Raw genomic sequence first — 12637 nt, forward strand, 5'->3', positions numbered from 1 at the left:
CGTCGCACGATATGTGGTTCCAATGAACACATTTACCATGGTACCACCAAGTATTTTTGTAATTGTGTATGGGTTTTATTTTCCCTACTAAGATCACATGTTCATACTGTGACAAGTGATTAAGCACTCCATTCCACCAAAAAATTGATTACGTTTTGCTTTCTTTATTTCCCTTTTGTTCCCCTTTTGAACTACGTGATATGATTCCCTGAAAGATGGTTCTTGGAACGGTGCCACAAATGATGGCCATTGTGTAAAAAACACATGAAGTGTCATTGCATTTGTTCACTGCAGGTTTCCTAAATGAACTGACCTCATTTGAGACTATTATAGAAACCTGTGGCTTCTACAGAGAGCTTCCTCAAAAGTTTGCTCAACTGATGCTGATGATCTTAAAATGAGAGACAATACTTCTGTTTAGTGTTTATTTTTATATTGATTATAAGAATTTTATTAAATTAGAACAGACTTTACTGGTTTTAATATGTATCAGCATGAAGTGTGAAGATTAGAATTCTGCAAATGGATGGACCCATTGGACATGAGCAGAATATTATTAAAAACACGACCAGCTCTTACTATAACAACAAACATTACATGAATTCAGTGTGAGGCATAACATAACTTGTCCTGCATAGGAGGTGCATAGACTCATTTACTGTCTCCCTCCAAGAACTCGTGAACTAGCAGTAAGACTATAAAAACGTGTTCTGTAGACAAATAACAACAAAATACCAGCACTCTCTTGTCTTATGCTGTTCATGTCATCCATCCATGAACACATTCCTGTTCGTGGTTCTCAACCTATATACAGTGACACTTTGAGAAGACACCAAACAGCAGAGCACAACCTTATGTTGGAACAGACTTCAAGATAGAACACAAACAAAAAACCAACATAACAATAATCGGACATTAGTCTACAAAATCTTCTTGAAGATGTCGTTGAGTTTCTCCTTGAACTCCCGACACAGAAAGACGTAGAGAAGTGGGTCCAAGCAGATGTTTGAGCTGGCGAGCCAGTGGCTAAGGTCCTTTGCTAACTTGCTGCTCAAAAAAGAGCAGCTAGAATAGGAAAACGAGTTGACTTGTTGAAAAGTGTATGGGATCCTCACAATGTGGTATGGTCCGAATGACCCAAAAAACACCATGACAACTAGGAAAACGCGTAGCTTGATCTTCTGCTTTCCCTGGTTGTTGTTGCTGCCGGACTTTCGAAAAGACTGGATAACCTTGTTTGCGACGCAGATGTAGCAAACCACAATGACCAGACTGACCAACCAAAAGAAAGCATTCAGGCAAATCACAATGCTCTCATGAGCTACGAGTCCAGCTGGTCCTTTCAACAGCATACAGGTATTGATCTCTGTCATATTGCCCAGTGAGTTGTTACTTAAAATCATGTTTGGTAAAGCAAAGCCTCCGAGCATTATTACCCAGACCGAGCCTGATATCACTTTGCTTGAGGTCAGTTTCTGACCAAACAACTTGCTGTGGGGCATCATGATCTTGAAGAAACGGTCCAGACTGATTAAGCCCAGCAGACCGATGCATGTGTACCGTATACTGTAGAAAATGGGACTGAGATGACATGACAGTATGTATATTGTGTTTGACGAGCCTGGCAAATATTTTGCAGCCATGATCGGGATGATCATGGTCATTATAATATCAGCAGCTATTAGATTTTTCAGATACACCACAAAGTTGGAAGAGGCTTTGATGTGCAGGGAAATCCAGCCGGAGACCCCATTCAGAAAGAAAGCTATGGGGAACATCAAAAAGTAGAGAGCAGGTAAAACAAAGCTGTCACTGTCCGAGGCATTGGGAGATGTTTGATTCGTTGGCGTCACTGCACCTGAAGAGAGGCAGTTAATTTAGTAAAGATTCAACATCCCCATTATGCTTTCACATTTTAGTATCATGCTGTAACAAACAAACTGTCACGCTGAATGTGTGTGTGGGATCATTCCACAGCTAAGTACAATGAAATAATTCAACAGCAAATCAATGGGATTATTATTTTTTTCACTTTCTTCACTTACCCTGTTGGTTACTGTCAATCAGAGGATCCACACATTCGTCATCCATTATATGTGCTTAAAGAAGAATGAGTTGCTTTTTACTGTAAATAAAAGATCAATAAATACATTTATTTTTTCTGCATTGCTTTACATAATACATGTATATATCCATCTGTGTCCTTTATTTCCCAACCAAAAAAGTACATTCATCAATTAGTGTGACTAGACATGCATTTATCTTCAACACTATCCAAGCATGCACGATTTTAATTATATGATGATGTATTGTATTAGTTGGGTTTTCTTTCTGAAAGACAATACTTAAGAGGGCTATCTGACATTACAGATTAATCTATCATTGACAAATGCCACATTATGAACTAGTAATGTCAATACACGTTTAGGATTACTTACAGTTGACGGCTTGAATCTTCTAAAACACAATGCTGCAACGTGGACTTGTATGACAATATATACGGAGATGGGAGGTGTTCAAGAAATACCGTTGAATTTTCCTAGAAAACCAATCATCGCTTTAGTTGTGATGGAACCGACAATGTATCAGGACATATGCAAAAATAGTAAAACCTTCCGATCTGTATTCAAAAGCAAAGCAGACGTCGCACACCCCTGCAGTGTAAACAGGACAGAGCAGTTTGGATTCAGGGACCCCCGACCTTCTTTTGGCCCACCCATAAACCTCCGACATCACCATCTCTGTGTCACCTTTAACATGGAGCTGCAAGCATGTATGTTTGTTTCTTATTTATTTTTACAATCTCTATATCACTCTACATGTGTATCATTAGTCCCAATCCTCTGGCTCATTAGCTCAGCTAATGCCCCTGGTATTGTCATGCCTTTGAACCTGAGCATCGTTTGGAACATTAAGTACACATCATTTGCTTCCCCACCTGGCAACCTTGTCTTGTTTGTTTGTTTGTTTGTTATATATGACTGCGGATGACTTGTCTTTGATTAAATAAAATAAGCGGGCAAGGGATTTTCTCAGTTTTTGTGCCCTAATTTCTTAATATTGTTTGACCTTTTGTTTTTTGATTGCTTGGACACTAACAGGTCACTTCCTTAATGGTTTGCTGCTTTCTGCATCAATTACAGTGGCGATTCTGTAGAAAAAGGTGCAGTAGCATCATCGGTGGCCTCAGCTGTTATGGCCAAAAAAACTATTAGTCAAACTAATTGAAAATGTCTGTTGTTATAGTAATGCATTTTTCTTGGAGCATAGTCTAGATTCTGGACAACAAAATGATAAGACAATGAAAACCAGAATACATGAAAATAATTAAATTAAAATAGTTTCTGGCAAGTGAGCAGACTGAACTTTCCAGTCACACAATTTTTATTTGTTCATATTTGTTTACAGTCAATACAAGCAATAATAGACAAGGGACAATTTCTCATCTCATCACCTCGTCTAAATGTACAGTTAAAAACCCTCAGGATTGACATAATTGAGCTTTGTCTGAATCTGATTACCAAGAATGATTACCAAAAGTCGACTTCACACTCAAGATATGTTGTGTTGTGAAAAGTTGTGAAAGAATGTACTTCAATAGTACGTATCAATATACCTATGTGCATAAAAGACACACGGTAATAATCCGTTTGTTAGTCGATGTATCTTTGTACATCAGAAATGGTTCTATCTTGTTTTAAAGCTGCAAATCCTCATTAGGCCACTAAAGGGCAGTACAACACAGAACCTAAAGATCCAACCTTTCTGTTGTGCTACAAACGTTCTCTTGCTGCCATTATGATACACAACAGACTCGTTTGGCTTTCATCATATCAACCAGTTTGTCTCTGTACTCGGTGCACAGGTAGATGTAAGGAAAAGGGTCCAGACAGGTATCAGCAGCAGAGATCCCCGTGGCACGTTTAAGGATCATCTTGGCCCACAATTGATCGCAGACATCAATTTCTAACATTTCACGTGGTGACAATGGAACACGCATTATTTTTACAAAAAACACAAGAAGGATCAGGAGGACTCGCAGCTCGTTCTTCTTCTGTCCGTCGCTGTTGTTGCCCCCAGAGTTCTGAAGGACCGCAGGACTTTCATGGTGATGCAGTTGTAGCAAAACCCAATCACTATGCTGACAAGCAGGTCAGCTGCCACCGGGTTTTTGACACTATGTAGGTTGAGGGGGACCTGCGAAGACACCCGTGCGGTTACCCTATTTAGCAGTGACGCAACGGGAACAAGAAGATGTAAAGGCACGCGATGGCAACATCTTCGTCCGCATGGCTGGAACAAGCGAAATCAGAGACATCCAGATATCAAAGAGAGATTTAACATGTTTTGTAATTCTGAATTCTATTCTGTAATTCTAATTCTGAACTTTACACACAGATCCCAGGATGGGAATATAAGGCAGTTCTGTAAGCCCAGACCAGCCCCACATCCAGGCCTTTGCTTTCTCTTTCAATACATTTGAAAGTGAAACGTGTACCTTTTATCAAGAATGCATTATTGGCATGACTTTAGTGATGCGAGAAAATGATATCCAGCTTTAGCAAAGAGGAGTTTTGGAGTAAATGATGATGTTGAAGACCAGACGGCTGAGTCTTCCTGGAAGTGTGCCATGCAACTCGTTTGAGACTATTACTGCTCTAAAAACATCCTTTTTGCCCAGTTGGACCTGATTTGCATTTGTCATTATAGTTTAAAAGTTACATCGCTACTATGACTGCGTGTTTTGAATGGCCAACCTGAGGATTTAAATGCATTCTGGATGCAAAACCTGACACTTCCACTTCTGACACTGACTAAAGGAAGTTATGACACTGTTGGATATTTTTCACAATGCCAAAAATAAAAGTAGAAACTCGATTGAAAGAAAAAACTATGTATTGTAACAGTGGCAAAATAAGAAAAGGTGAATACGTACATCCTATCCTATTACGTGAATATTAGGAAAGGATGAATTTAAGCTTCTTAATTGTGAAAATGTATCACAGGAGAGCAGAATTTAATGTGATGTTTTTTTTATTTCTTTATTTATTCAAATATATGACAAAACTATTAATTTGTAAAAGAAAACATAATATCAATGAACTTACCAGGGATGTTTATGTCTGTCAGTCCACACGGGGAAGCCAGCGAGATTAACACCTTCACAGGATATTTCAACAAATTGTGTAAGCCTCTTAATTGTGTAAACCAGAGAGACGCAACTCCAATGAATTAGGAGCTGCTCTGGCCACAGGATTCAAATAGCAATGGGTTTGCAGGATACACACAGGTTTTCTGTCTTTTGATATTTGGCTTTGTAAAAAGTACCAACCACACGATATGGGACAAATCACAAACACAGCAAACATGCATGACTTCCTCTTTATTTTCATAACGGTTATTTATGCATTTCCGTAAAAGTGGTAATTCAGACCCGTGCGGTTGTAACAAAAGGTACAAAAACAGTTTGGAAATCCCTTCAGATTCCCCAAAAATACTCACTACCTTAAATGCATGGAGCTCATTGCATGCAGCAAAACTAGAATAAATCACACATGTTTTGCAGATGTGAGTAAGACGTCGTTGAACACAGGAGAGGAACATTGTGTTGGTAGTAAGTTGAAGAAACAGAGAACAGAAAGAACTGCCGAAGAAGAACTGAGTCAGTTCTTCAGCGTGGACAAAGTTAAACTCCCAGCAGTACATTATTTTACCCGTGGGTCAGTATTGTTAGTAACCATCATTACAGTCATCATGTGCAGCAGTGGTTTCACGCACGGACAGCTGAGTCTCTCAGGGCGGTGCTGCCCGTATCCGTGTCCGACCCTCTCCCTGTTAGCCTGCTGCAGGAACCAGGAGGCAGCTGCAGGGTCTTGAACAGAGTAGTCCTGAAGGACTTACACAGGAAGAAGTAGATGAGAGGGTCCAGGAGAGAGTTTAAGGATGAGAGGAAGAGTGTGCTTTCCTTCAGCTGAAAAAGGAAGAGCTTGAGCTCACAGACAAAGAGACCTCGTTGGGTCTGGCTCATGGTGTACGGCACACGGGCAAAGTGAAACGGCACGAAGCACACGAAGAACACGGCCAGAACCAGGAACACGTTTGCACTCATCTTCCTATTGCCTTGCTGGGGTTTCCGAGTTGACGCTCCACTTTTAGTCCCTCCGCTGCTGTGGGGCTTGGTGCGGGAGTAGGATCTGTACAGCTCTTTGGTGATCAGAGTGTAGCATATTATCACAGTCACCAGGTTGCCCCAGAAAATAACTTGACAGACGTGATTCACTACCTCGTGGGAGTACAGGCCGGCCTCTGTCTTCAGGTCACTGCACTTGAAAGACGATGACTTCGGGGCCTTACGTGTCAGGATCACATTAGGCAGACAAAGAAGCAGCAGAAAGGTCCATATGGCTCCTGAAAGGAGTTTGCGGCGGGCTAAGCGGGCCGCATTTGTCCCCCTGAAGGGTTTCAGGGTCTTTCTGCAGCGATCTATGCTGATGAGGCCAAAGAAGATGATGCTGATGTACATGGTGAGGTAGAAGAGAACCGAGGAGACCCGACAGACGAATACCCGCAGCCCAGTGGAAGCCATGTTGGAGCCGGATAAAACCTGCCAAAACACACAGCAGTGTCACGTAAAAGACTGAAACAAAAAGACGCTTTAATTTAAACAATTAAAGCCGAGTAGTATATTTAAAGCACACATTTTTGTATTCAGTTAATTATCTGGTAACACTTTATTGCTCAGTGAAAAAAAAGGATGAATCTCTCCAACTGTTGTTTATCGATCTCTCACAAGACACTTGCTTTAGCAGTAGTAGTTAAATTATTGATTTTTGTTTTGCAAAAGCAGAATTGATAGATTGTTAAAAAAAATACCTACTTAAAATCCAATACTTAGAATTTTTCTAATAATGGCTGATAGAGTTGAGAAACTTTTTACCGTTAAATAAAAAATGCATTAGTTTAATAAAATGAATAATGAGTTATTAAAATCCATAGACTTGATGGACATGATGTCTAATGATGCCGTTTTATGAATGATTTAACAGAGACTTTTCACAACCTAGTAACCAAAAATATTTAAATCACATCCGTCAAGTTTTTTTCAGCTGTTTATAATTCATTAGAAATGATTAAATAAACTTAAATAAATCCATTAGTTATTCATTCAAATTAAAATCTACCTTATAAGATAATTGTACCAGTGAAATCCCACCTTGAAAGGGAAAGTGAAGGTCATGATGACATCTGCAACCACAATATTCTTCAGGTATATTATGAAGTGAGACTTTGATGGGATGCGAAAAAACACCCACACAGCCACGGCGTTGAGTGAAAGTCCCACCAGGAAGAGACAGGAGTAGAGTACGGGAAAAACCACTGTCTTCAAAATGTTGTCACGGGAACATGTGTTGTTGGTGTGGCTGTGATTACCAGGGAACGGGGAATATGTTGTATTTCCCTGCATGTTGTCTAAAAATTACAAAAGAAAGTTAGTTGTCAGAGTTGTTAAAAGCATTTAAGTCTGGGATGCTCATGAAAAAGTGAGTCATTTAATTAAAATTAAAATTACAATATTACAAAGCAGTATTTATGCTGATTGATTACATTTACACTAAATCTGTATGTTAGTTATTTATGTTAACAGTACATGTCAACATTTGCTGAATACATAGGTCATCCCACGTTAATGTACCAAAGTCAAATTAAGTATGGCTGACCTGTTAATTGTGCTGGTATGCCAGTGAAGTCCCATCAAAACCTCACCGCGGTCCTGTGGTCCCTCTTTTATATGTGATACTGTGACGCTGACCTAAACAGACAGTTATTTCAAACAAGTGTGTGTGTGTGTGTGTGTCTGTGTGTGTCTGTGTAGGTTGTGATACATTATTCAAATGAAGACTTTCTCTGTTCCTTCTCCTTTTTACTTCCTGTCACCTTAAAAGGCCAAAGGCAACTTTCAGGGTGCATTTTAACATACACAAAACTTCCGCTGAGTTTACTATGTTATTGGGCTTCAAGGGGAAAAAAATGTTTAGAATCATGAACAGAATACATATTATATACAGGAACAAAGTACGAATCCAAAGCTTACAGGTCATTTAAAGACCTCTTCTTGGCTATTGCTGCATATTGCTTCTAAGATAGACTCTCTACTATTGAAAAGTATTTTAGTTAAAAGCATTGAGATGTAATCAAGCACTGTTCTTCCGAAATGTGAACCAAGCAAATGCGTTTCCTCTCATTCACTTCTTCTCTCATTCTTTTGTAATCTGCAACTTCTGCAATCTGCATTTCGTTTTGATGTCTAGTAACAAAGCGGGGTTGTCGTGGCGCAGGCGTAGAGATGGTGCGCTGGGGGCCACAAGGTTGGTAGTTTGTGTCCTGGCTGCCCCATGTCCCATGTCAAAGTGTCCCTGAGCAAGACACCTAACCCCTAAGTGCTCCCAGGGCAAAATGTAAAAGCCATGGGTTAAAAATGTAATGTAAGTCGCTTTGGATAAAAGAGTGCATTCTTTTCATGGTCTTGTGTTAGATTGTACTCAAAGGCATCTACGACATGTACAACCCGAGTAAAACAGTTTGCTTGTCTTTGAACCAAAGGTCAGGGTTGTGATGAAACCAAATGGATTAGTCACACACTGAGTCATTGAAAAATATTTCTTGCTTTAGAGCGAGGGACACAGGAAAGCAGGAGATTTTTGACACACTACATCGTAAATATACAGCCTAAAGAACGTATGGCAGTAAAAACCTTTTTCCAGGTCGAAAAGTCTTTGACAGATTTTGACAAATGCTGCACTGGTATCAAATGTTCCCCGTGCTCTCATTAACATTCAGATTCAGTTTCTGCCTTGCAAGGTCATGCTGGTTGTAACTTTTTCTTATCTAAAGCTCAGATCGCTTTGGGGACTAGAGACCAGTACTCAAGAGATAAGTGTACGTAACCTCAACCATTACAGCTGGAATATGCTCATTATACTGTATCAAATAATTTGGCTTATGGTGTGTGTTGTAATTAAGATAAAAAGCTAAGTATGCCTAGTTATTCCCCAAAGATATTACAGTAAGCTGTAGTCAACATAAAACTGACAAATTTGGAAATAAAAAAGGTTTTTACTCACTTACTTGTGATTATGATGACTATGTCAGTAAGTCTGTCTCCCCAAGTTAAACTAAAAGACCATATACTGTATGTAATATATTAATTTGTTTTTGTCAGCACTGCTACAAATATATATATAGTAATTTGATTATAATACATTACAAAATATTAGAATGTATTAGAGCTATACATATTAGAACAGGCCAAGATCCTTAAACATAATTCTTGACCTGTTCTATGACACTGTTAAACATTTAGTATTATAGTATTAAGTATTTAGTATTAAGTCTTAGTCATTTCGTCGTGTTCATTTTAGAAATGGAATGATTTCCGCTGTTGTTCTCTACTCACTGCTCATCACATGACCCCGATGGCGTTCTGCCCTTCATTCTTGTAGCATGGCATTGCTGCAACTTCCTGCGTCTGGAGCAAGATTGGCGAAGTCATCAGCATTCACTTCCTAAAGAAATGACTCCTCTCTGCATTTGCAGGCTCTTGTTGTCACATTTATAGATCAGCCTAAATTAAATTGTGTACACTGTACTTGAGGGTGATTTCCCAATCCTTCATACTTACATGCAGTCATGTATTTGTGATCTGCACATCAATCGTGCGTTGTTCTGGAGACAACTAATTAAAATTTTAATCAGTTAAAAGATGAACTGAACTGTTGATTCTAGAGTTATCCTTTCGTTTGTATTTTTTATTTTCAAAGGAATAATAAAATACTGTGTGAATGCAAATGTGCAGACAGACATGCAGAAAGAGGGAAAGATGTGCTATGTTCACACACACGGTTATGCTTGTCAGCTCTCTTCAACAAGGAGAAGGGGAACAAAAGGAACATAACACTTTCTATTGAATATATTTAAACCTATTTAAGCTATTTCTCCGACGCTCACTCCCTTGCTTTTTCTTCTTCGTGGATGCAATGTACTTTTGTTACCTCCAACCCTCGACGTCAAAGTCATTACTCTTACTTTCTACCAATTCCAGGAACGAAAATCTGCTTTGAGGCAACTATCGACTTCTTCTCATCCGTTGGTGATGATGATGAAGCTGGAGAGTTAGGGGGGGGGGGTAACTTAACATCCTCTTAGCGTGTGAGGTATTGCTTTAAGTAGGGAAAATGCCCTGCCTTTAAGTGGCCTTCGGAGGGCCTGTCCTCACAGCAATGAGGTTTAAGAACATGTAATGGACATAAATGTTGGTGTTTGAGGCCAAACATCAATCTAATAACAGACACAGAGCTATAACAGCTGTGGTCTCAAAAGACCCGTTGATACGGCTGAAATGTGACCCCTGACATTTAGAAACAGTTGATGCTTGATCATGTCGTCAATCGGATAGGAAGACGTAAGACAGATACTTAAACACAAGTATTTAAATCTATGCTGGTGTTTGGTTGTGGTTTTGTTCATCACTTTACTTGTCTCTTTGTCTTCATGCATCAATGTTTACATGTGTACATTTCCACTGGTAGACTCTCAAATTAGCTCTGACATGCGCATTTGAAATGTGCGGGCCACACTTTGTTTTGACAGTGTTGGGTTTCTCCGGCTTCTGCCGCCGGTGTGCTGTTCTGTCTAGATGCCAGCAGGTCTGCCTCCCACATGGTTATCCACACCGATAAATCTAGAGCAGCTCGTTCTGAGGGAAGAAGAGAGACGGCAACTACAAATATTGTGAAGCTACAGTATTTCTAGCTTTCATTGAGGATGAAACAGCCTTTGCTGGCGTGCACCATTAAATTGTAAACTTTACACTCTTACACAACGTGCAAATTTACACTGTAAAGTACGAAAGCCCATTTCCATTACTACTTCATAGTTTGCTACAGTGACTTTCCAAAAAACATACACAATTTTGGCATTTGGAAAATATAGCATTGTACCAGCATTGGACAAACATTGGACTTAAATTTGATAAAAACACAATTTCAGATCGTTGGGAATATGTATCTGTATCTGTTGGATAACTATGCCACTCTTTCCAAACAAATTCACAGTCTGAACTTCTAAATATTTGTGTTAGAAACTCTTTAATTTCATTTAAAGTGACAGAAAAATCTGTTACACTGTTTAACACTGTTAAAACTACCATTGGAATTTCTGTGCATTCAAACTAAAATGTCACAGTCACAGCCAAACTAGAGAACTACTACACAGTGGATGCAATAAGATAATATCTCATTAATAAGGAAATAATCCATCTGCAACTGCAATAAAACTAGAGTGGGAAGTCTTGCACCTGTCAACATTACCTTTTAAATTCCTTTTCCGTCTGTTGATATTTGTCTCACACTCCTTTGGCCTGCTGTATGATGCAGAACCGTGGCATGGAAATAAGAAAAAAGAAGGACAACAGATACCTTTGAGAGGCTGGCCGCTCTGGGATACCAGGCATATTTGACAGGATGACTCTGTGTGCTCAGCAGAGACCAGGCCAGAAAGGCCAAGCGGCAAGTAGTAGCGTCAGTTAACAATGGTTGAGGAATAACTTGTTTGCAATTCAGTGATTATTGTGACAAAATTCAGATGGTCACAGTGGGGAAAAAACAACAGGCCTACAGTCTTTTAACTGGCAAGTTAATACTTGAAAAGGTTGGGTGAACCTGCAGGCAGCAGGTATTGCCAGAAAACATATTGCAGGTGATCCCAACGAAATGAAGAAGATACATTTTTCCAGCAAATTGACCAATTTGACCAATTCTGACCATTCAGCATACCTCGTGCTCCAGACCTCCTACAACACCGCTTGCCAGATGAAGGTGTCTAGAGCAGGGGTCCCCAAACTTGTTCCTGTGAGGGCCACATAACTTTTCCTTTCTCTGAAAGGGGCCGGGGTCAGTTTGTAACATAAAAAGTGTGACGATCGCAGGGGTGCCTAAATGTAAACATTTATTGTTTTCCGGAAAGCCACACTTAACTAAATATTAATAACCCTTTCCGGGATCTTCACTGAAAAAGAGAGAGTTTGTCTGCTCGCATTTGGCCTTGCAAGTTATCATACTTGAACAAAAAAAAATAATTGTTTGACCATTGCAGGTTAAATACGCTGCATTCTGAAGGATTTGCGTGGCCAGACTGAAAATAAAATCATAATACGTCTCTGGTGTTGTAAGGGGGGCCGGGCCAAATGTGGAGGTGGGCCGTATCCCTCCTGCGGGCCTTAGTTTGGAGACCACTGGTCTAGAGGCTCGCTACAATTTTGTGTGCAGTTGGGTCCACGACCTCAGAGCCAAGAAGCATTGACTGCCTCCTTGGCAGCTAGCTAGCATCGCTAAAACAAATCTCTGGGTGGACATCTAACTAGCTTTCCCTGCATTGGTAAAAAACAAATCCCAGAATGTAACTAACAAAAAAACAATGACAAAAATACTGACAAAACACACCACGTGGTTATTATATCACAGAGGCAATATTCCCACCATGGTTTGTGTTTTCATTCTCAACTATTCTTGTACTCTATAATAGTTTCCCCCATTCGATCGGTTGGGACAGCTGTAAACAGTGCGAACAACAGGCATTATTG

The 12637-nt window shown here is 39.7% G+C and overlaps 2 protein-coding genes across 4 annotated transcripts; both read right to left on the minus strand.

Annotated features, from left to right (window-relative positions):
- Positions 1-432: 432 nt before the first annotated feature.
- On the minus strand, positions 433-2568 carry LOC120835759 (P2Y purinoceptor 13-like). Its single transcript, XM_040204998.2, has 3 exons — positions 2439-2568; positions 2046-2125; positions 433-1858 (listed from the first exon to the last, which is right to left on the minus strand). The coding sequence occupies exons 2-3, from the start codon at positions 2089-2091 to the stop codon at positions 921-923; spliced, it is 984 nt and encodes a 327-aa protein (XP_040060932.2). The 5' UTR covers positions 2092-2125; positions 2439-2568; the 3' UTR covers positions 433-920.
- Positions 2569-5368: 2800 nt separating this feature from the next.
- On the minus strand, positions 5369-9499 carry p2ry12 (purinergic receptor P2Y12). 3 transcript variants are annotated; one of them, XM_078098345.1, is made up of 4 exons: positions 9455-9499; positions 7719-7810; positions 7214-7470; positions 5369-6604 (listed from the first exon to the last, which is right to left on the minus strand). In XM_078098345.1, the coding sequence occupies exons 3-4, from the start codon at positions 7463-7465 to the stop codon at positions 5771-5773; spliced, it is 1086 nt and encodes a 361-aa protein (XP_077954471.1). In that variant the 5' UTR covers positions 7466-7470; positions 7719-7810; positions 9455-9499; the 3' UTR covers positions 5369-5770. The 3 variants fall into 3 exon arrangements, with proteins under 3 accessions (XP_077954471.1, XP_040045378.2, XP_077954472.1); XM_040189444.2 differs by lacking the exon at positions 9455-9499 and having other exon boundaries at positions 7719-8321; XM_078098346.1 differs by lacking the exons at positions 7719-7810; positions 9455-9499 and having other exon boundaries at positions 7214-7471.
- Between the last annotated feature and the right edge of the window lie 3138 nt (positions 9500-12637).

This window comes from Gasterosteus aculeatus, chromosome 1 (genome assembly GCF_964276395.1).
Source record: "Gasterosteus aculeatus chromosome 1, fGasAcu3.hap1.1, whole genome shotgun sequence".
Taxonomy (NCBI): domain Eukaryota; kingdom Metazoa; phylum Chordata; class Actinopteri; order Perciformes; family Gasterosteidae; genus Gasterosteus; species Gasterosteus aculeatus.